At 48.4% G+C, this 21,723-nt stretch overlaps 1 protein-coding gene across 6 annotated transcripts in view; it reads right to left on the bottom strand.

Annotated features, from left to right (window-relative positions):
- Nucleotides 1-21,723, bottom strand: part of LOC119969596 (DNA (cytosine-5)-methyltransferase 3B-like) — a 307,538-nt gene that overhangs the window by 254,725 nt on the left and 31,090 nt on the right. For 5 of the 6 annotated variants that reach the window (XM_038803412.1, XM_038803414.1, XM_038803413.1 and 2 more), the window contains exon 2: nucleotides 8,923-9,004. In XM_038803412.1, the coding sequence (XP_038659340.1) occupies nucleotides 8,923-9,004 (82 nt within the window). The remainder of the gene's footprint in view (nucleotides 1-8,922; nucleotides 9,005-21,723) is intronic. The other variant, XM_038803415.1, reaches the window with a different exon arrangement.

The raw sequence follows: 21,723 nt of genomic DNA, 5'->3' as shown, positions 1-21,723 counted from the left end.
GATGCGAACAGGCCATGAGCGCGGTGCCAGAAGGCAATCTCGAGGATGAGCATCCACTGTATCTGGATCCGGTGGCTGCTGCGGCTGGAGAAGCAATTTCCTGGGACGAGAAATCTGCGGAAGAGATGGCCTCCTGGACCTAATGTGGTCTAAATGCTTACATTGAACACGACCCAGGGCTTGCACCTGGTAAGAGATTGGCCCCATTTGTCAAAGGATAACGCCAGAGACCCACTGAGTGCTGCCGGCAAAATTTCAAACAAACACCAGAGGCCAACCCATTTTTTTCCAGCGCGGTACGCCCCCGCCGGCAGCAGGATTCTCCGTTCCCGAAGCCGGCCAATGGGGTTTTCCGTTGCGGCCACCCCTACACTGTCGGGAAACCTGAGAGTGTGGGTGTGCTGCCGGCGAAGCAGACGGAGAATCCCACAGCAGGTCTCTGGACGCAAACTGCCGGACTGACCGATGCCAAGAAAGGCAATACTCCTGTCATTCCTGATTTGGGTGAACTTTTGTGCCAATGTCCAGAAAAACCATGCTGTGGTGAGTACAAAGTCTGTGGGCCATTAGGAGTTCCACGGGAGCTTCCCCAGTCACCGCATGCAGAGTGGTCCTATAACAAAACAAAAAACGAGCCAATCTAGTATCCATGGACCCAAAAGACTGTTTAATGAGGCCGTGCTTTAAAGTCTGCACTGCGTGTTCCGCCAGCCCATTGGAAGCTGGGTGGTATGGGGCGGTGCAAATATGCTGTATAACATCCATCTTCATGAAACCCGCAAACTCCTCACTCGTGAAATGAGTGCCATTGTCAGTGACAAGCACCTCGGGGAGGTCATGTGTGCTAAAAGACAAATGCATCTTCTCTGTGCTTGCACAGGACGTTGTTCCCGCTATCCCATGTACCTGTAGCCAATTCAAATGGGCATCAATCAATAAGAGGAACATAGTTCCTTGAAAAGAGCCAACGGTGACCAGGGGACTTTCTTTGTCTCATCCTTGAGGTGGGGGCAGTGGCCACCTTAGGTGGGTCTGGGACATAGGAATTTGTAATGAAGGGCTGATTCATCACGGTGGTAATGGCTGACTCAAAGTGGGGGGGGGGGGGGGGGGGGGGGGGGGGGGAGGTGGGGCGGGTGTGAAAGACCTCCGACAAGGCTAGTCTTCTGGAACGTTCAGAGCCCGGGGCGCCTGTGAAAAGAGTGAGAGTTTTCTCTCATTTAAAGGGTTTGGGGGCGATGTGGTGTTTTTACAGGAGACTCACTTGCAGGTGCGGGACCACACCTGGCTGCGGAAAGTTTGGGTGAGCCAGGTTTTTACACTCAGGCTTTGATAAAAGGACCTGGGGGTTGCACATTTAATCAATAAAAAGGTCCGCTTCCAGGCAGGGAAGGTTCTGGTTGCTCAGGGGGTTCGGTACGTGATGATTGCAGACACACTTTGGGGAAAGTTGGTGGTCTTAGTGAACATGTTCGTCCCAAATTACAATGATGTAATGTTTATAAGGCGGGTGATGGCCGCAATACTGGATTTAGACGCTCACCAACTGATTCTGGGGGGATTTAAACTGTGTATTAGATCTGAAGCTCGATCGCTCCAAGCTAAAGTCACTGGTCCTTTTGGGGATGGTGAAGGTGCTTTCAAGGAGGAGACAGGAGGTGCAGACCTGTGACAGTTTATGCACCCTGGGGGTAAGGGTTTCTCATTTGTTTCCCCGGTACACAAGGTGTACTCGAGGATAATAACTCTGTCATGGGTAGGACTCTTCTCCCCGGGGGGAAAAGGCAGAATATTCGGCGGTGGTCATTTCTGACTATGCTCTGCATTTGGTAGATCTCGTGTTGGAGCAGGCGCGGGATGGAGGTTGGATGTAAGGCTTTTGTCAGACATTGGGTTCTGCGGAAGGGTTTGGAAAGCCATCAGGGAATATGTGGAGTTTAATGAGATTGGGACGGTCTCGCCCTCTACTCTATGGGAGGATGTGAAGGTGGCGATTCCAGAGGAGATCATATCATACACAGCACACATGGACCGGGAGGCTAGGAAGGAGCGCAAGAGGTTAGTTGAGGAGACCCTGGAAGTGGGCTGTAGGCATGCGAGTGACCCAACTCAGGAACTACTAGCATGCAGGAAAAAGCTGCAAATGCAGTTTCAGCAGCTGTCTACGGATAGGGCCGTGCACCAGCTGAGGCATTGAGGGGGGCGGGGGGTATGAGTTTGGGGAAGAGGCCAGCTATCATTTAGCTCACCAGCTAAGGTGGCAGGAGGCTGCTAGGAAGATCATTCAGGTCAGGGCAGTGTTTTTCAAACTTTTTTTCCGGGGACTCATTTTTACCAACCGGCCAATCTTCGGGTCCCAACTCAGCCGGCCTTCGCGACCCACGCCGGCCGACCTTCGTGACCCACACCATCCGACCTTCGCGGCCTACGCCGGCTGACCTGTGTGACCCACCATTTTCTCTTACCTTGTTTGCTGCTGACAAAAATGGAGGAAATGGTTTTAGGACCCTTTGGCCCTCGTACACGCTCCTCCAATGGAACCTGTTGGATGAAGGTGAAGCCTTCTGGTGTCGCAAAGTATGGAGTCTCCATCTGCATTTTTTTCCTGTGAAATTTTATCAAATAAAACCCCTCCGAACTTGTAAAAATAAAATAAAAACAAAATAAAATAAAAACAAAATGAATAGAATAAATTTTAAAAATAAAGTGAATAAAACGTAAAACAAAAAGCTGCGACCGTTTTTAAAAAAAGCGGCCTCACTGCGCATGCGTGCCCGATCATCGGCGCACATACGCGTAGTTTTGCACATGCACGCAGATGATCTGGCACGCATGCGCAGTGTGGCCGCATTTTGTTTACATGTTCGTGACCATTTTGATTGAAAGCCGCTTGCAGCTGGTGTTATTAACAGCCGGCTGCTGCGCACAGATTTGCGCAATCGGAGCGCCGCGACGGACGGCTCCGCGACCCTCCCGACTCCCGCCCTTCCCTCCGAGTTTGACAATGCCTGGGTTAGGGATTCGGAGGTAGGCTGGTCGCCACCCAAGACAAGTTGCATTTTGAGCCTCCTGTGAGAGACTTTATAGGTCAGAGCCACCAGAGGACGAGCTGGAATTGTGGGAAGGGTTTGGAGGAGGTCCGAACAGCAGGAAAGATGCAGGCAGGAAAGGCACCAGGGCCGGATGAGTTGCCAGTAGAATTCTACAAGAAGTTTGCGAATCAGCTGGTTCTGTTATTGATGTGGACGGTTAATGATTCTCTGGCATGGAGTTCTCTCCCTGAAATGCTTGGGTAGTTATCCATCTCTCTTCTCCTGAAAAAGAATAAGGATCCTATAGAATGCGGGTCATAACGGCCAATTTCATTGCTCAATGTTGATGCAAAGCTTTTGGCCAAGATCTTAGCATTGAGATTGGAACCCTGTCTCCCGGAGGTAGTTGGGGAGGATCAGATGGGATTGTAAAGGGCTGAAAATTGTCGTCCAACATGAGGCGACTGCTCAATGTGGTTTTTGAATCTGGGCCGGAATCTGAGATAATTGTGTTGCTAGACGCAGAAAAAGCATTTGATAGAGTCGAGTGGAGGTACCTCTTTGCCATGTTTGAGAGATTTAGGTTAGGCCCTGGGTTTGTGCCTTGGGTGGATTTGTTGTACGAGTCTCCTTCTGCCAGCATTTGTATCAACACCATGAGTTCTGGGTCCCTTCAGCTGCATAGGGGGACGAGGCATGGGTGTCCTATGTCTCCCCTCTTGTTCACGTTGGCGATTGAACCACGGGCTATTGCTCTGAGGGCCTCAAACAAATGGAGAGCAAAGTTAGGGGTGGGGTGGAACACAGGGTGTCCTTGTACGTGGATGACCTTCTTCTATACGTGAAGGATCCAGGGCCGGTTATGAGTGACAATGAGTATCCTGAAGAACTTTGGCTCCTTCTTTGGATTACAAGTTAAACTTAGGGAAGAGTGAGTATTTTTTTGCTCAACACTTCAGGGAGGGGAGCCACCTTCCCAGTCTGGAACAGCCACCCTTCTTCCTGGCTGGGACTAGCTTTCGGTATTTGGGAGTCAGGTAGCTCAGGATTGGGCATGGTTTCGTAACTTGAATTATACCAGCCTAGTGAGTAGGGTCAAGGCTGACCTGCAATGGTGGGACAGCCTCCCATTGTCCTTGGCGGGCTGGGTTCAATCCATCAAGGTGAACATCTTGCCGAGATTCTTGTTCTTATTTCAGAGCGTGATTCTCTCAAAGGGGAACAGAGTCCCCTAGTGAACGTGTTAAGCCTTGTGTTTCCCGGCGCTCGCAGTGTCGAGAAACATATGGCTATTCATCACGACTCGCGTTGTATAAGGGACCTGAACGGGGGACGCGTGGTCAAGGCCGCACATAGCCCCGTTTTGTACAGCGGGGCGTTCCGCTCGCCAGAACTCCCCATTGTGGCAAGCGAACGGGACGATCAACCCGAATGCACTATGGGAGGGCTTGCCGGCCTGATCATACATTCACAAAAAATGCCAGTTTGGCACCTTGGCAGTACCAATGTGCCACCCTGGCATTGCCCGTCAGCTGGCAGTGCCACCTGAGCACCTTGGCAATGTCAGTCTGGCACCCAGGTAGCACTGCCAGGGTGCCCAAATTGCACCAGCAGTGCCAGGGCACCACCCTGCCAAAAGTGCATTCAGCTGGGGACGTCCTATCCCTTGGGAGACTCCCACGAGTGCCATTCTGTCTGGTCTCTGTTTGTGGGGACCAGTGCAGAACGGCGTTCATCCGAGAGGATGAATCCCAAAGCCTCAGGTATCTCAGGAATCTTGACATTAGAGTGAGACTTATTGCAGATTTACCAAAAACAGATCCCGCCCTTCACATCGTAACATCTTGCGAGATCTCATTGAATCTCGCGAGGCGTGGCGAGCCGTGCAGATTCCGGGAGCGGGGCCTCCTGGCTTTCAACAGCCACGCTCTGCCACAGCTAGCTGCTTTTCTGGCGCAGCGTGGCCTTTGGGTCGCGCCCTCAATGTCTTCAGGTATTTCTATCCAAGTCATTTTTCTGGGGTTGAGCTGAGCATCTTATATCAGGTTTCATATGGGTAGGAAAAACTGCGAGGATTCGGAGGGATGTCTTGTAGAGGGATCGACAGGCAGTGGCCCTCCGCTACCAAATGTGATATTTTATTACTGGGCTGCCAATGTGGTGAAGGTGTTGGGGTGGTGCGGCGACCCAAGTTTTACCCAAGTGCGGATGAAGTCTGGGTTGTGTAGAAGGTCCAGCTTGGGGCCACTGGTTACGGCATCTCTGCCATTTGCTCCGGCAAAGTACTCGTCAAACCCAGTGGGTTGTCTCCACTTTAAAGATATGGGGACACCTCCGTGAGCATTCCAAGTGGGGTCAGTGCCAAGGCAGGCCCCCATTTGTGTTAACCACACATTCAAGCCGGCAAAGTTGGATACTGCATTTGGCGGGCGGAAGGGGAAGGGCATGGAGAGAGTAAGTGATTTATTCCTGCAGGGGCGGTTTGCCAGCCTGGAGGAATTGAAAGAGAAATCTGGGTTTTGGGCTCAGACTCGTTTTGGTACCTCCACCTACAAAATCTATTTCAACGGACGTTTCCAACATTCCCGGTGGCGCCGCCATCACCCTTGCTGGAAAGAATCCTTTCATGTTCGAGGTCGTACCTCCAGCATATATGGATGGATTTTGGGAGAGGATCTGATCTTGGTGGAAGGGGTGAAGGCCAAATGGGAGGAGGAGCTGGGGCCTATATTGGAGAAGGAGGTGTGAAGTGAGGGCCTTTGCAGGGTGAACACGACTTCATCATGTGTGAGGCTGAGCCTGGTCCAGCTCAAGGTTAGTGTTTAGGGCGCACCTCACTAAAGCCAGAATGGGTCGTTCCTTTGCGGGAGTTGGGGGCAGGTGCGTGCGTTGTTCAAGGGGGCCAGCTAATCACACTCACATGTTCTGGTCCTGTCCCAAGCTTGCTGGTTCTTGGGTCTCAGTTGTCAGCACCATGTCAGCGATCCTGAACATTGAGTTGAAGCCCTGTCCTTTAGCAACTATACTTGGGGTTTCAGACTTGCTGGAGCTGTGGACAGGTGTGTGGGCAGGTGCCCTTGCCTCACCTTGCCAGTTGCTCACAGTTGGGTTGTAGGCTGGTGATGCCAACTAGTGCCTCGGCATGGCTAGGTGGCTTAATGAAGTTTTTGCACCTGTGACGGTCAAATATACCATGAGGGAGGGTCAATTCAAGGGTTCTACCAGAGGTGACAACCATTCATATTGTATTTGGGCAATGTTAGAATCATAGAATTTACAGTGCAGAAGAAGGCCCTTCGGCCCATCGAGTCTGCATCAGCCCTTGGCAAGAGCACCCTATTTAAACCCACACCTCAATCCTATCCCCGTAACCCAGTAATCTCACATAACCCTTTTGGACACTAACGCAATTTTAGCATGGCCAATCCAGCTAACCTGTGCATCTTTGGACTTGTGGGAGGAAACAGGAGCACCTGGAGGAAACCCATGCAGACACGGGGAGTACGTGTAGACTCCGCTCAGTGAGTGACCCAAGCCGGGTGAAGCAACAGTGCTAAGCACTGTGCTACCGTGCCGCTGTTAGAAGGGGTCTAGGGAGCAATGGGAAGAGGGTGGGGGGAGGCTGGTTTACTAGATTACTGTTTCCTTTTTTCTAGTTTACTGTTGTTGTTTATATTTTTTGTATTGTATCTTTTGTACTTCTTATTTTTGCTATAAAATGACAAAACCTGAATAAAAATATATATTTTTTAAAACTACTGCAGGCCACTCACTATCAGTCTGGGCTCTCCCCCCCCCCAAACCCCTGCCCACACGTCCAACCCACTACCCACCTCCTCGGCAAGATCAATGGTAAAACCAGCTGGAAACGCCCAAGCCTTGACCAACAAGCTGCATCAGGCCACCTGACCAGCCAACACAATTCAAAACCTTACATACAAAATGACGCCTCATGCTGAACGTAGCTTTGGCCTCTCACTATTGTCTTTGCGCATACCTCCATCTTCAGGTGAAACATTAAACAAAGGCTCTGTCTATCTTTCCATGCAAACTAAAAAAGATCCCATAGGATGATTTCAAAAATGGGCTGGAGAATTTTTCAGGTGTTTTGGCCAACAAACATCACCACCCTTCAAAAGACACCGGCAACATTTAAAAAACAAAATGAATTGCCAATTATTTTATTGCTGTTTGAGGAAGCTGTCTGCGTGATGCTGATTGCTGTGTTTCCCACACACTGACCACACTTGAATTATAATTCATTGGATCAAAGTGCCTCTGAGAGTGGAAAAAATAAATGTATGTGCTTGCTTTCTCAAGGATTTTTAAAAATTGGATCTCACTGCTAAACCAACTTGGTAGGACCTGGTAGAAAATTGGGACACAGAGGAGGGTTATCAAATGTAATTATGAAATTGAAGGGAATGGCAATGTGTTGGCAGTCAATGAAGGGAGCACATTGGTACTGAAACGGTATTTTTTTAGTTTTAAAGTGCAATAAGATTATCAAGAAATAAGAATTAACAGCCAATGTCTCGGCACCTTGTCATGCAGTCCAATTAGTTTCAATCATGTAATCTTTCCTGTATTTCCACTATATTTCTGTCTTTAATTCTTCCAGCTCTCTTTGTGACTTGGTTCATTTTCTAACCCAATTCCCAATTCAGTATCCGTTTTATACTTGGTTTACATTGCAATTATTCCACACTCTTTGCCTTGCTCAACTTCTTATTAATAACAATCTTTATTGTCGCAAGTAGGCTTACATTAACACTGCAATGAAGTTACTATGAAAGGTCCCTAGTCGCCACATTCTGGCGTCTGTTCGGGTACACAGAGGGAGAATGTCCACATTACTATTCATTCCCTCTTGACCACTTCTTCTCACTATACATTCAAAAATAAAGGTAAACACAAGGAGGAAGCATGGAACAGTATGCACATCCAAAGAAAATACAGCCGGAAGATGCGTTGATGTTTTACTAAAGAAAGATATCTAAAATAAATTGCAAGGGGAGACACTACACCAAGAGTGCAGGTGGTGAAGACAGAGAGCCTTCTGTTTAATATGCAACTGTCCTGTCACTGCAGCTGTCTGACTCAATTATTGTATTACATCAAACATGTCCTTACATGCAAGGCCACTGCTTTCAGTGAAAAACATCGTCACACATTTTGGCGACTGAAACTTGTACACATTCCACAACTTTCAAGGCTAACCTTGGCAGGTCAGAACCTGCTGTGTATGCTAAACACAATAACTATCAAATCACCATCCACTGGCATCTACGGTACTGGATGTGCTTCAGTTCCTACTGCTCAGCAGCGTTTCAATCAGATTTGTCTTGAAAGATGTATAGTTTACTGGGAACCAAACCTAAACACAAAATTAAAGATAAAATTCACCAAGCCTGTGTTCCTGGCGCTTAACCTTGCTAGAAGAGAGTGCAAAGTTGGAGCATCAGAACTTGTGTTGTAATCCATCACAAACACATTCTCCTACCCAGTTAATCTCTGTGCTGAAAGGGCAGTCTTGCTAAATTTGCTTTAAAATTACCTGCTTGATTTTCCTTCCCCTAAAAACGCTTGCAATTCCGATTCAATTTTAATTCCCCCTGTTCAGACTAGTAGATTTTCATCTTCATTGCAGGAGGTGCTTTGTTAAAGAACACTACTTTTGACTTTTAGCATTTAGTGTCAATATCAATCATCCTAAATGAAGCACAGCAGATAATTAGATGCAGATAGAAAGTATTTTATTCGCCACAGTCATGGCTGGATTTGCTCTTGCCAGCCCTCCACGAACAGCATTTTAAAGCTTCAACTTTTATGTTGAACATTTTCAAAGACAAATCACTGATAGATAGAGGATAAAATATATTGTCATTACCTGTAGCTTGCTGATGTTACCAATAGTTTCTGAGTTGCAGTCATTAGATTTCATTGTCAGCCTCTCTCGTTCAGAATCTATACTTAAACCATAAGGATTAAATTAGTTTGCACAATTTTCCATATATAGGATAATTAATACAACATAAATAAGTTGATAATAATAATCTTTATTGTCACAAGTAGGCTTACATTAACACTTCAATGAAGTTACTATGAAAAGCCCCGAGTCGCCACACTCCGTTGCCTGTTCGGGTACAAAGAGGGGGAATTCAGAATGTCCAAATTACCGAGCAGCACATCTTTCGGGACTTGTGGGAGGAAACCGGAGCACCCAGAGGAAACCCAATGCAGACACAGAATGAATGTGCAGACTTCTCACAGGTAATGACCCAAGCCAGGAATCAAACCTGGGACCCTGGCGCTGTGAAGCAACAGTGCTAGCCCACCCTAGTGCCAGCATTTAGGAGTGACTGCCGGAGCTCTGAGAAGGAGAATACTTGCCCAGTGGAGGACAGGACTGCAGAACCTCCAACCTGTGTTTTCTCTTCGACAATGTAAGTGATACCAATTAAAGGATGGCCTTATCCATGATGTTGAATTAATCTACTCATATATTAGTAAATAAATACGAACTTCACTAAGAAACCCTGAAATTTTAATCATTATTTATGAAACAAAATTCATGTCATAAATCAGAAACAAAAGGAAGTTACATTAATAGAGTGTCTTTCACATCCTCAGAATGTCAAAAAGTAATTCAGAACTGATGGAGAACTTTTTGAAGTGTAGCCTCCATTGTAATGTAGGCAAATACAGCAGCCAATTTCTACAAAGCAAAATCACCGAAACAGAACAGGGGTCACGATTCAGCCACCACGTCGCGCCTGGGTGAATCCCATGAGAACCCCAAACTGAACTCTGCGCCGGACCGATCACAAATCACCTGACTCACTCCACCCGGCCAGCACTAATTGCCAATCCCTACACTGAAGTGTCAGTTTGGATTATGTATTCAAATCTATGGAATGGGGTTTGAATTCACGATATTTGGATCTGTTGGGCTGGATTTTCAACCCAGGATGGGGAACCTGATAATTGGATCATTTCCCAGACTCCGCACCACAATGTGAGACTTATACAATAGCATTTTGATAAGCAAAGGCCCTAATTGTGCCGGAGGTGAATCTGACAGCCTATTACTGGTGCCGGCCTACTTGGGGGAGGGAACTGCCTCTCAAACGTAGCCATGATTACGGTTGCTGTTGCCTTGTGCAATGGGGCAGGCAGGATAGCAAAGAAGGTCAGCAACATTTTTTATTCATTCATGGGATGCGGGACGCATTTATTGTCCATCCCCGAGAGCATTTAAGCGTCAGCTACATTGCTGTGCGTCTGGAGTCACATGTAGGCCAGGCCAGGTAAGGATGACAGATTTCCTTCAAAAAGTACATTCGGTTTTACGACAATCAACAATGGTTTCCTTTTTTTTTTCATAAATTTAGAGTGCCCAATTATTTTTTTCCAATTAAGGGGCAATTTAGCATGTTCAATTCACCTACCCTGCACATCTTTGAGTTGTGGGGGTGAGACCCACGCAGACACGGGGAGAATGTGCAAACTCCACACGGACAGTGACCCGGGGCCAGGATTGAACATGGGTCCTCAGCACCATAGGCAGCAGTGCTAACCACTGAGCCACCGTGCCGCCCCAATCGACAATGGTTTCATGGTCATCAATAGACTTTTAGTTCCAGATATTTATTGAATTAAAATTCCACATCTGCCCCGGTGGGATTCAAATCCAGGTCCCCAGAGAGTTTCCCTGGGTCGCTGGATTATTAGTCCAGTGACAATACCACTTCACCACTGCCTCCCTAGACCGTTCACTCTTCCAGATCTGTATCTTTGAAAATGTAATTCTGTCCCTCTCCAACCCATTAACAAGCTCTTCAACAAGTTCAACAGTCAATTAATTGAAGGTGAGCAGTTTACCAACTTTCCCCTATACTCCCCGTTCACCTTTTGAAAATTACAGAGGGTCATGGAGGTCTCAGAAGACTAACACACCATCCAAGAGCACTATTTTCAAAGCACGTCCCCCACAAGTGATTGAAAATCCAGCCATGATCTACACACATGGCCGATTTTACTTCAGACACTCTGGAACATCCTCTATGGATTTAATAACCAGTGCAAGAGAAATGGGAGCATAGGTGTTGAGTTATCCAAAATAAAAGCACAATACATATCACCTTCTGCCCCCAGAATTGTCCCAGAATTTTGAAGTAACGAAAACCACCAACTTTGTTATTCAATGAAGAGAATAAAAAGATAGCAATCTCCCATTAATACCCAGCAATGACGGACCATGTGCAATGTTATCATTTGGTTAATGAAAGGCTATAGCATGATACAGTTAATGTAATTTAACTTTTTGGCATTTCCACAGCAAACCATCATTTATACTAGAGAATAGCTCCAATTTTCTGTTCAACACATTACGTTTTGTATTTTGGTCACAAAAATAAGGAAGCAACATGAACTAAATTGTATCATTTTAAATTGGGTGAAATAACAGACAGACTGGGGGGTTCACATACATAAATCTTTGAAGGTGGCAGGACAAAGTGGTATCTTATTGCACCATCGAGAAACGCATAAATGTCACATGGCCATATAAATATAGAATAGGAAGTGCACACAAGGAAACCATTTGGCTGGTCAAATTCTTGTCAGCTATCTACAAGAGCAATTTAGTGAGTCACAATAGTTCCAATAAGTTTTGACAGCTCAAATTAATTTATGCACTTTTTATACGCATTAATCTCAACTTTTACCAATGCCAAAGTGCACCTGACCTTTCCCAAAGGTGCCCCAAGACTATATCCAAAGGGATGCCCTAAATATCTAAATAAATTCACAAGATTCAAACCTGCTCTAAACCAGGCCTAATCTACACATTTCAGGTTTCAGATACCTATTTCACCGAAAATCACACAAGTGGGCAGCTGCCTCCAGGAACCAGGGGCAGGATTCTCCGACCCTCCCGCCGGGGGCCGGCGTCAATCCCGCCCCCGCCATGTCCCGAATTCTCTGCCACCAGAGATTCGGCGGGGGCAGGAATCGCGCCGCGCCGGTCGGAGCCCCCCCGGCGATTCTCCGGCCCGCGATGGGCCGAAGTCCCGCCGCTGTAAAGCCTCTCCCACCGGCGGGAATCAAAACACCTACCTGACCAGCGGGGCTGGCGACGCGGGCGGGCTCCGGGGTCCTGGGGGGGGCCACGGGGCGATCTGGCCCCGGGGGTGCCCCCCATGGTGGTCTGGCCCGCGATCGGGGCCCACCGATCGACGGGCGGGCATGTGCCGTGGGGGCACTCTTCCTTCCGCCTTCGCCATGGTCTTCACCATGGCGGAGGCAGAAGTGACCCCCTCCCCTGCGCATGCGCCGGGATGATGTCAGCAGCCGTTGACGTTCTGGCGCATGCGCGGACTTACGCCGGCCGGCAAAGTCCTTTCGGCCCCGGCTGGCATGGCGCCAAAGGCCGTCCACGCCAGCCGGCGGAGCACCAACCACTCCGGCGCGGGCCTAACCCCTCAATGTGAAGGTTTGGCCCCTAAAGGTGCGGAGACCTCCACACCTTTGGAGCAGCCCAACGCCGGAGTGGTTCACGCCACTCCAACACGCCGGGACCCCCCGTCCCGCCGGGTAGGGGAGAATCCCGGCCCTGGTAACTGCAATTTAGAACACACGTCATTCCCATGGTAAACTGACCTGATGAAGGAGCTGGGCTCCAGAAGCTAATGACTCTAAAGAAACCTGTTGGACTTTAGTCTGGTGTTGTATGACTTCTTACTATGCCCACCCCAGTCCAACGGCAGCATCTCCACATCATGGAAAAATGCCAGAGGCCAGGTTCAGGGACACGACTTCCAGACTCCAATCTCTGCCAGCACTTTTGCGCAGATGGTAAGATTGTCAATGAAATTCAAGTAAAGGTATATTGTCTTATGTCAATGGTGAAGTTCATTGCGTAGCCCTGCTCTGTTACAGTAGACACTAAGTTGATATTGGACTCCTAACTATTTACAATCTACTGCCCAGATGGACAATTGATTCTTGCACAGGATACTGTAGTGCATAATATATATTTTGCAAGAAGATTCCAAAAGCTCTTGATAGAAATTAACTCTGCTAGGCCCAAAGACATCCTGGGATTGCCTGTCAACCACCAACAATAGTGCCATGACATGACTTGCAACATGTGCCTCACTATGCATTGCTTCTTCTTCCTCATTACTTTAACCCCCTTAGGCTATATTCATTACGTTTTTCAAAGGGAGTGAAAATCGGCCTCTCTGCATTTGCTTCTTATTTTAAAAGCAGCAGTGATGACTAGTGGAGAGACAATATCATGACCCGGGGTCTTTTTAGACAATACCAATTCATTTGCTTTTATTTTTCATTGCCATTTTATTTCTCAATTTTCAAAGGTCTGCCCTTTGTGCCTTTGTAGGCCAGAGTTGTGCACAATTGAACCTCTGAATGTAAATGTACTGGACTGGATTTTCCGTTTGGGAGACGATGTTCTCCCTCCGGAGCTGAATTGCTTGTGGTTCGCCCTGGTGCGAGCTGTGGCACCCAAAAGCCATTCGCTCTCCCTTGCCATGCAAATTTATGCATGACGGGGATCGCAAGGGATTCCAGTACGGCCATTTTGAGTGGGTAACCTGATTGCGAGGTCCAATGGCAGGCTCCACACCGTACTGCAATGCAAATCCTTTCACAACCCCCCTGCCTCACCCACTGCTGAAAAGGAGGGGGTATCACCACTGATATGGTGGTTGGGGGGGGGGGGGGGGGGGGGGGGGGGGTTGTGCAGGATTTGCTTTGTGGGGAGGAACGGGGGCCCTCCAATGGAATTTGGGAGCAACTACCTTAAATACTTACACCCTTGGCCCACAATGAGGTCCACTGTGTCAGGGCCAGGCTGGCAAATACTTGCAACAATCTACTTCCACATCAATCCCAGCCAAGAGGGCCAGAGCATTATGGAGGCATGGAGAATAGCATGCCCAGCCCGTTAATAGGATGCAAGTGGTTCATTATGGCCCATTTGCAGCCTCCCGCTTGCACGAGGCACGAACCTCGATGCCACCGCCACATCGGAACTCCACTACCGGTGACAGATGAGAATTCCCCCACCCCCACCCCGCACCCCTTATCCTATCAATTTTCATAAATCTTAAACTGTGGATATTAACAAGTCTTGGTGTTGAGATTCAAAGCTTCATCTCCCAATGAAACAACAGTGCCAAGCCTTTTTCAGACACCAAGGCTTGCACAGTTCAAAGAGGCCAAATCAATGAGTAACGCAAGGATAAACAGGAAGGAGTTGCCTTGAGCTTTGGATTCCTCGGACCCAGGGATCACACTTACCCATAGGTCACTATTCAGATGCCCATAGATTATGCCATTTTATTGCATTTTTTTTTCTGATCGTTCTTTTGTTTTTGTTCATTTTTTTCATGTTTTGCTGATGACATCTTTCTTATATTTTAACACAAATTTGGTCCTCATGCTTCCTAGAAGTTTTGTTGGTCAAATAGAGGAATCAAGACTGTTTCAGAAAGCAACAAGACCAGTCCAGTAAAATTATGAACCTAACATTTGGTGTGTGTATGTGTGTGTGTGTTATATGGAACAGTGGGGCTGGATAGAGGGCAGCATTAGGTGGATGTTGGAAAAGATGTCATGGACAGGAAGGCAAAGGTAATGTAAATGGTGGAGGTAATCACTCAGAAGGGGGTGCTGATAGTGGCTCATTTAGAGATTCACATTCCCTTTGTCTTTCTGTCCACGACATCTTTGTCAATCTTCACTTATCGCAGACCCTCTATCCAGCCCCACTGCTCCATGCCTCCGCCACAACAGTATAAATCTGATCCTATTTCCAGTACTCGTTAGCTTTGACAAAGACTCATCCAGACTCAAAACATTAGCTCCCTTCTCTCTCCTGTCTGACCTGCTAAGATTGTCCAGTATTTTCTGATTTTAATTAAGAACTGCCTTCTGGCTTAAAGATGGCAGTTATCTCCTGTAAATTGCAGTGTACAAGTGGACACGGCATCGAAGGCAGCCCCATTTTTCAGCCTTGGGAATCATGTTTTGGCACATACTCAATGAATACGACACGACATGTGAGGCTCGCGTCAGCGTCAATTTCTCACCCCACAAATGGCTGTTTTACTCACCAGTACCTTATGAATACATTGAAATGAAAATCGCTTATTGTCACGAGTAGGCTTCAATGAAGTTACTGTGAAAAGCCCCTAGTCGCCACATTCCGGCGCCTGTTTGTGGAGGCTCGTACAGGAATCGAGCCGTGCTGCTGGCCTGCTTGGTCTGCTTTAAAAGCCAGCGATTTGGCCTGGTGAGCTAAACCAGCCCCCTTCCCCCCCCCCCGCCCCCCCAGCCTCCCCTGCCCCCCCGAGGCCTGACCTGCCAGGTCAGCCCTGCACTTGGCCCTAGCCCGCCCCGCCCAACCTCCGACTCTCCCTGGTGCCCCCTGACCTACGCTGACCCCTGCCCTTGGCGCCTGCCTGTCTCCCGTCCGAGCGCTCGGGCCCCCCCCCCCCCCCCCCCCCCCCCCCCCCCACACACCAAGGGCCCATTAACCTAATTGTATCCCACCGTGCCCTTTCAAGTCCCGTAACCAGCCCCTAGCCCATCCCCCTATCAGAGGCCCCGATCTCCCGCCACAAGGTACCAAGTGCAGGGCCCCCTTTGCAGGGCCCCTCTCTTCCCCCCCCTCCCTTGTTGCAATCCCCCCAAAACACCTTAAACAGTGCGCCCTCCAGCCCCCACTCTCTGTCCAGGCTGAAAACAATCTTGGATAAAACATTACAGTACACGATAATTTAACAAACCACCGCCACACAAAAGCTCTGAGAGCCCAGAGTCCTTTAGTTCAAGTCCAGCTTCTTCTTTTCATAAAAGTCCACACCTAATCAGAGCAAATTAGGTTAACAGACCGCCGCCACTGTACAGCACTAAAAGAACTAAGTGCCCATTAGTTCAAGTCCAGTTTCTTATCTTTAATAAAAGTCCAAACCTGTTCTGGTGTCTCAAAGTAGTAGTGGAGTTCCTCAAACGTAACCCAAAGCTTTGCAGGATACATCATTCCAAACCTCACCTCCTTTTTGTCGAGGGCTGTCTTTACCTTGATGAATCCTGCACGCCATTTGGCCAGCTCTGTTCCCAAGTCCTGGTAAATGCGCACCTCGCAGTTCCCACATCTGCTGCTCCTCTCCGCCTTGGCCGATTGCAGCACAGATTCCCTGTCAGCAAGCCGGTGAAAGCGGACCACCAAGACCCTCGGTCGGTCGCCCGTCCTGGGCTTCCTTGCGGGGGCTCTATGTGCCCCATCCAACTCCAGGGGTTGAGGGAAGAGTCTCCGGTCCCATCTGCGCCTCAAGCATACCCGTCACGTATGCACCCACATCCGACCCCTCGCAGCCCTCGGGGAGGCCAATGATCCTTAAATTCTGCCTCCTGGCTCTGTTCCCCAGTTCTTCAAGCTGCTCCTGCATCCGCCTCTGTCGGGCGTTCAGCTCCTCCACCTCGTGCTCCAGCTCCGTTACCGTGCCCGCCTGGCTGGAGCGCTTCGCCTCGACCTCCCTGAGCGCCTTCCCTTGGACCGCCTGTGTCTCGACCATTCGGTCCATCACCGCTCTCATCGGGTCCAGCGTGTCCCTCCTCAGCTCGGCGAAGCAGTTCTTGAAGAACTCCATCTGCTCCTCCCTTGGCTAGTGAGCCTCCGCTCCCCGGTCCCCGCCGTCCGCCATGCTTGGCCGCCCGGTCTGGGGTCCCCGCTGCTCCCGCTTCGATCCTTGCCGCTCCACTCGACCACTTCTAGTCCAGCTGCCCATACCCCGGAAAGGAAGCCTCTTCCCTATCGTCTCCTCCACCGATTCAGGCTGCCAGGTCCCAAAAAAGTCCGTTAAAAAAGGTCCGTCTGCCCATCGCGGGCGGGAGCGATCCGACCTGCGACCTGTCTCCTCGAGGGCGCCACCGGAAGTCCAGGAGTTCACATTCATACTCGGCATGTAAATCGACACCTACCTTTGGAGGGATTTTTCAAGGCTTCAAAGGTTGAATTCTACGCCGAGATCTGTGACATTTGTTATTTTAGCAGAGGTGGTTCAGTTAGCTCAGTTGACTGAACAGCTAGTTCATGATATGGAATGAAGCCAACAGCACGCGGGTTCAACTCCCGTACCCGCTGAATATATCTATGAATGTCCTGCTTTCTTAACTTTACCCATCGTCTGGGGTGTGATGACCCTCAGGTTAAATCTCTCTCAAAGGGGAGAGCAGGCTATGGGCCTCTGGGACTGCGGCGACGTTTATATACGGAATTTTCAGGTCTTAGCCCCTGGTGGGGCAGCAGGACCTGTCGTGAGCCAGGAACTCAAACTGTTTCTCAAGCAGGCTTTCCCATGATTATTTAACCAAGCCAAAGCATTTGCTTCCTGTTTCTCTGCATTTCCCAAGCATTCAGGAAGGGCAGGCAGTGTGACAAATTCTAATTAAAGGGGCCCTGGCATGGGTCAGAAAGGCCCGGCTGGCACTGCAGCAACCAGAGGAAAGAAGAGGAAACCTTGGAGAGCTCCTCCCTGGGTCTTTGATTCTTACCTGGGGGTCTTGCTAGGCCATCTACGGGACGATCTCTCAGCCAGTCTCACTAACCAACAGGTGTACAAGAAGAGGCTGAGGATGTCAGTAGCAAAGGGGTGGTTGTTTCAACCTGAAGACAGTGCACTAAGAGGATCCAGGGCACCTGGACAGGAAAGCAGCATAACATTTTCAGGTTGCCGAGTCCCACAGTCGGATCTTCCCAGCAATATCCTGCACAGCATTCCTCAACTCAATAGACCTTGCAGCTGCACTCATTGCTTCCTGTCCAGGTACATTCTCATCTGGATTGCCAACACTCACCCTTATCCCACTGTCAGCTTGCACCCATGCCCCAGAGTTGTACTTCACAATGTTGTACATCCCTCTTCTCTAGTCATGCCATTTCTAACACTCAACTCTCTGCTTTCTCTCTTTGCAGCAGAAGAGAGCATAGAACTTTGGAGAGAGGCAGATCCCATGGGAGCACTTGGGTAGTTGTCCAGTGACAGCTATCTTGACAAATATGAGAACCATAGAATTTACAATGCAGAAGGAGGCCATTCAGCCCATTGAGTCTGCACCGGCCCTTGGAAAGAGCACCCTACTTAAGCCCCATGCCTCCACCCTATCCCCATTATCCTGGTAACCCAGTAACCCCACCTAACCATTTTGGACACTACGGGGAATTTAGAATGGCCAATCCACCTAACCCGCACATCTTTGGACTGTTGGAGGAAACCAGAGCACCCGGAGGAAACCCACGCACACACAGGGAGAATGTGCAGACTCCACACAGTGACCCAAGCCTGGAATCGAACCTGGGACCCTGGAGCTGTGAAGCAACTGTGCTAACCACCATGCTACCGTGCTGCCCCGATATGGGAAATATGGACAGCGCATGTCTACCTTGTACACTTGGAAGGTCGGCTTCTTTCAGGAAGATGCAGATATCAGCAACCGCCTGCCAGGAAAGCCTGAGCATCCTGCTCAATTGTTCACAGATGTCAAGAGACTTAGCTTCTACATGCAGACCCTGCGGGTGGAATTTTCCATTCTCTGTTCAGAGTGCTGGTTGAGATGAGAAAATCGGCCTGCAGCTCGCAGGCTGCACAGCCAGTTTGTCTCGCCAGGTAATCCAGCACTCTGCTCAGAACAAATCTGCAGGTGTGGTCCACACCTTGATGGGGCTGGGCTGGAAAAATCCAGCAGCCAGGAATCCCAGATTTGGGCCACCCTTTTCAAAGGGTGCCCCGATCTCCAATAGAAAACATAGGAACTTCCCCCACACGCACAAGCGGACACCCCCCCCCCCCCCCCACTCCCCTCCAAAACACGCACAAGGGGAAACACTCTTCCCCCCCCACCCCCCACATTGAAGCTTTCTAGAAGGCCCCTGTTATGTTCTGTACTGTCAGGACAAAACCATGTGAAGTAGAAGCATATGGCGTTGAATGCTGATAACAATGTGGGTTTATTGAAGGGCTGTTAACTGTACAAAGGCTTGATCTAGACTGAGGCACGATGGTGAAGCAACTGATGATGTCACGAACTATCACGTGAGTGGAGTGGCCACACAACAACCCCACATATAAAACATCCCTCCCCACCTTTACTTCTAAGGTCCCATAACAATAATTATCCATAGTACTTTTACACAGTCATGAAAGGATATATACAAGGGGAGGAAATGAATCATTATAGTAATAATACAGTTCAAAGGAAAGATAATATGGTGGGTGTGTATTCCACATTGGTTGCCTGCGCACTTTGGGTATTTGGTTGTTCTTGACCTATGATGAACTCTCCGGGTCTTCACAGGATGTCTCTATCCTGGAAAGTGTTACTGTCCCTTTTTCAGAATGTGGAGATGCCGGGTGAGCACAGTAAGAAGTCTTACAACACCAGGTTAAAGTCCAACATGTTTGTTTCAAACACTAGCTTTCAGAGCACATCTCCTTCCTAGGTCCGAAAGCTAGTGTTTGAAACAAACCTGTTGGACTTTAACCTGGTGTTGTAAGACTTCTTACTATGCTCACCTTTTTCAGAAGGAAGACTAGTAACAGTGTAGTAACTCCAAAGGAAACTGTCATAAACATAACTGGATTTATTCACTAATATACAAGTTATTCTTGTACCTCATTCCCAGTGTGGCCCCTACTTGGAGGGTATATCTGACCAGGCCCTGACTGGGACCTGCTTTTATCCTCCAGTTTACGAGCTCCAGGTGGTGGGTCTCTGACCTCTACCTGGGGAGCTTGTATTCAATAAGCCCCATTGGAAGATTGTTATTCATGATCCTCATGGGGGCTATAACAAGCAGCAAGGAGTCCATTGGCAATCTTGGCCGATTGACCAGAAGTCGCAGTCACACGATCTGGTAGCATGGACGGTGATTGTTCCTGAGGTCATTCTGGCATACACAATACTGGCACATTGACGTGTGTATTGAACAACTGATCTGCATATCGTCACCATACTAGCTCATCTTCAGTTTGTACTGTATAGGAGACAGGGCCCCTTTGAGCTAATAAAGTTGCAGGAACCTATTTCTCGCTGGTGGTATAGCTGCCTGCCAAAACTTGATCTCCTTGATGAAACAAGCATCTTTTTGAATTACCTTCTCTTCTTAAGATTTGCGACTGCTGATTGTATTCTACTATTGCGAACGTCTCCTACAGTAAGGGTAGATCAAATGTAGTTCTCGGCTTTCTCTTTGGTAGTAGTAAAGCTGGAAACTCTGAGTAGTCACGTGTGTGGTGTTGCGATACGTCACCAAGAACTGTTAGACAGCGATTTAATGAACCTTGGTCCTTAGGCGATTCCAGTGCATGGTTCAAGGACTGGACAAACTTTTTGTGTTTGGGTGGTAAGATGCTGAATTTATTTGCTGGATACCACTCATCTTTAGATAATCCTCAAACTCCTGAACTTGTTAATTAAGGACCGTTATCACTCACAATCTGTTTTGGTTTCCCAAATCTGGCAAAAATTTCATTGAGCTTTTCGATGGTTTGTTCCACAGTTGTTGACTTCATTAAGACCGCCGCAGGCCATTGGAGTGTGGATCTATGACAATCATGAACGTGTGCCCCTCATATGGACCAGCAAAGTCAGTGGTAGATGCAGCCCAGGCATTTTAGACCACTCCCATTGATGCAATGGGGGCAACAGCAATACATTTTCCACCCACACACACGACTACCATAGTCCTGTTTTTTCCTCGATCTGTGTGTCCATTCCTGGCCACCAGAAGTAGCTTCTCGCGAATTCCTTCATTCAAACTACACACCTTTTTATTCGTTAGTGGGATGTGTGCGTCGCTGGCTGTACCAGCATTTATTGCTCATCCCGGAGGGCATTCGAGAATCAACCACAGATGGGTTTTTAACGACAATCAACAATGGTTTCATGATCATGATTAGACTTTTAATTCCAGATTTCTTTTTGTTGAATTCAAATTTCACCATCTGCCGTGGTGGGATTTGAACCCAGGTCCCCAGACATGACTCTGGGTCTCTGGATCATTAGTCCAGCGATAATACCACTGCGCCATTGCCTCCCCTTAAGTGGTCCAAAAATAGTTAACAGCCTGAGGGTAATATGAAGTGACGACAATATGGGTATTGGAGAAATTTTCGCACACCAAAAATAATCCGTAGTGCCTCCTTCCAACTGACCGATATTTGATTCAGCACTTGTTAAGGTCCGTGACGCAAAGGCTATTGGGCTTTCTTTCCTTGAAGTTAGTATCGGTGGTACCACTGCTCCAATTCCGTACGGTGAGGCAACACAGGCGTGTTGTAGCGGTAACTTTGGGTTGAAATGTACCAACGCTTCTGACTTCTTCAGTGCTTCTTTAACTGACTGATATGCTTTTTCGCACTCAGGTGTCCATTGCCATGCTTGTTTTATGCACGACTAATTATGTAATGGTTGCTAGATTCGAAATAAATTTCCCTTAATGGATAATTAACGCTAGGAGTGAAAGAAGTCACAGTTATCTTTCCTGACACGAAGACCATGCGTCTGAAGACATTTCGATGTGGCTTCTCGGTTACATAATTGTTTCTGTTCATTGACACCAGTGGTCATCAGGGTAACATTGTGCCCCCTGCAGACTGTT

Source organism: Scyliorhinus canicula, chromosome 7, assembly GCF_902713615.1.
Source record: "Scyliorhinus canicula chromosome 7, sScyCan1.1, whole genome shotgun sequence".
NCBI classification, from domain to species: Eukaryota; Metazoa; Chordata; class Chondrichthyes; order Carcharhiniformes; family Scyliorhinidae; genus Scyliorhinus; species Scyliorhinus canicula.
Note: the sequence above shows the minus strand (reverse complement) of the source record. Positions and strands in the feature narration are given on the sequence as shown.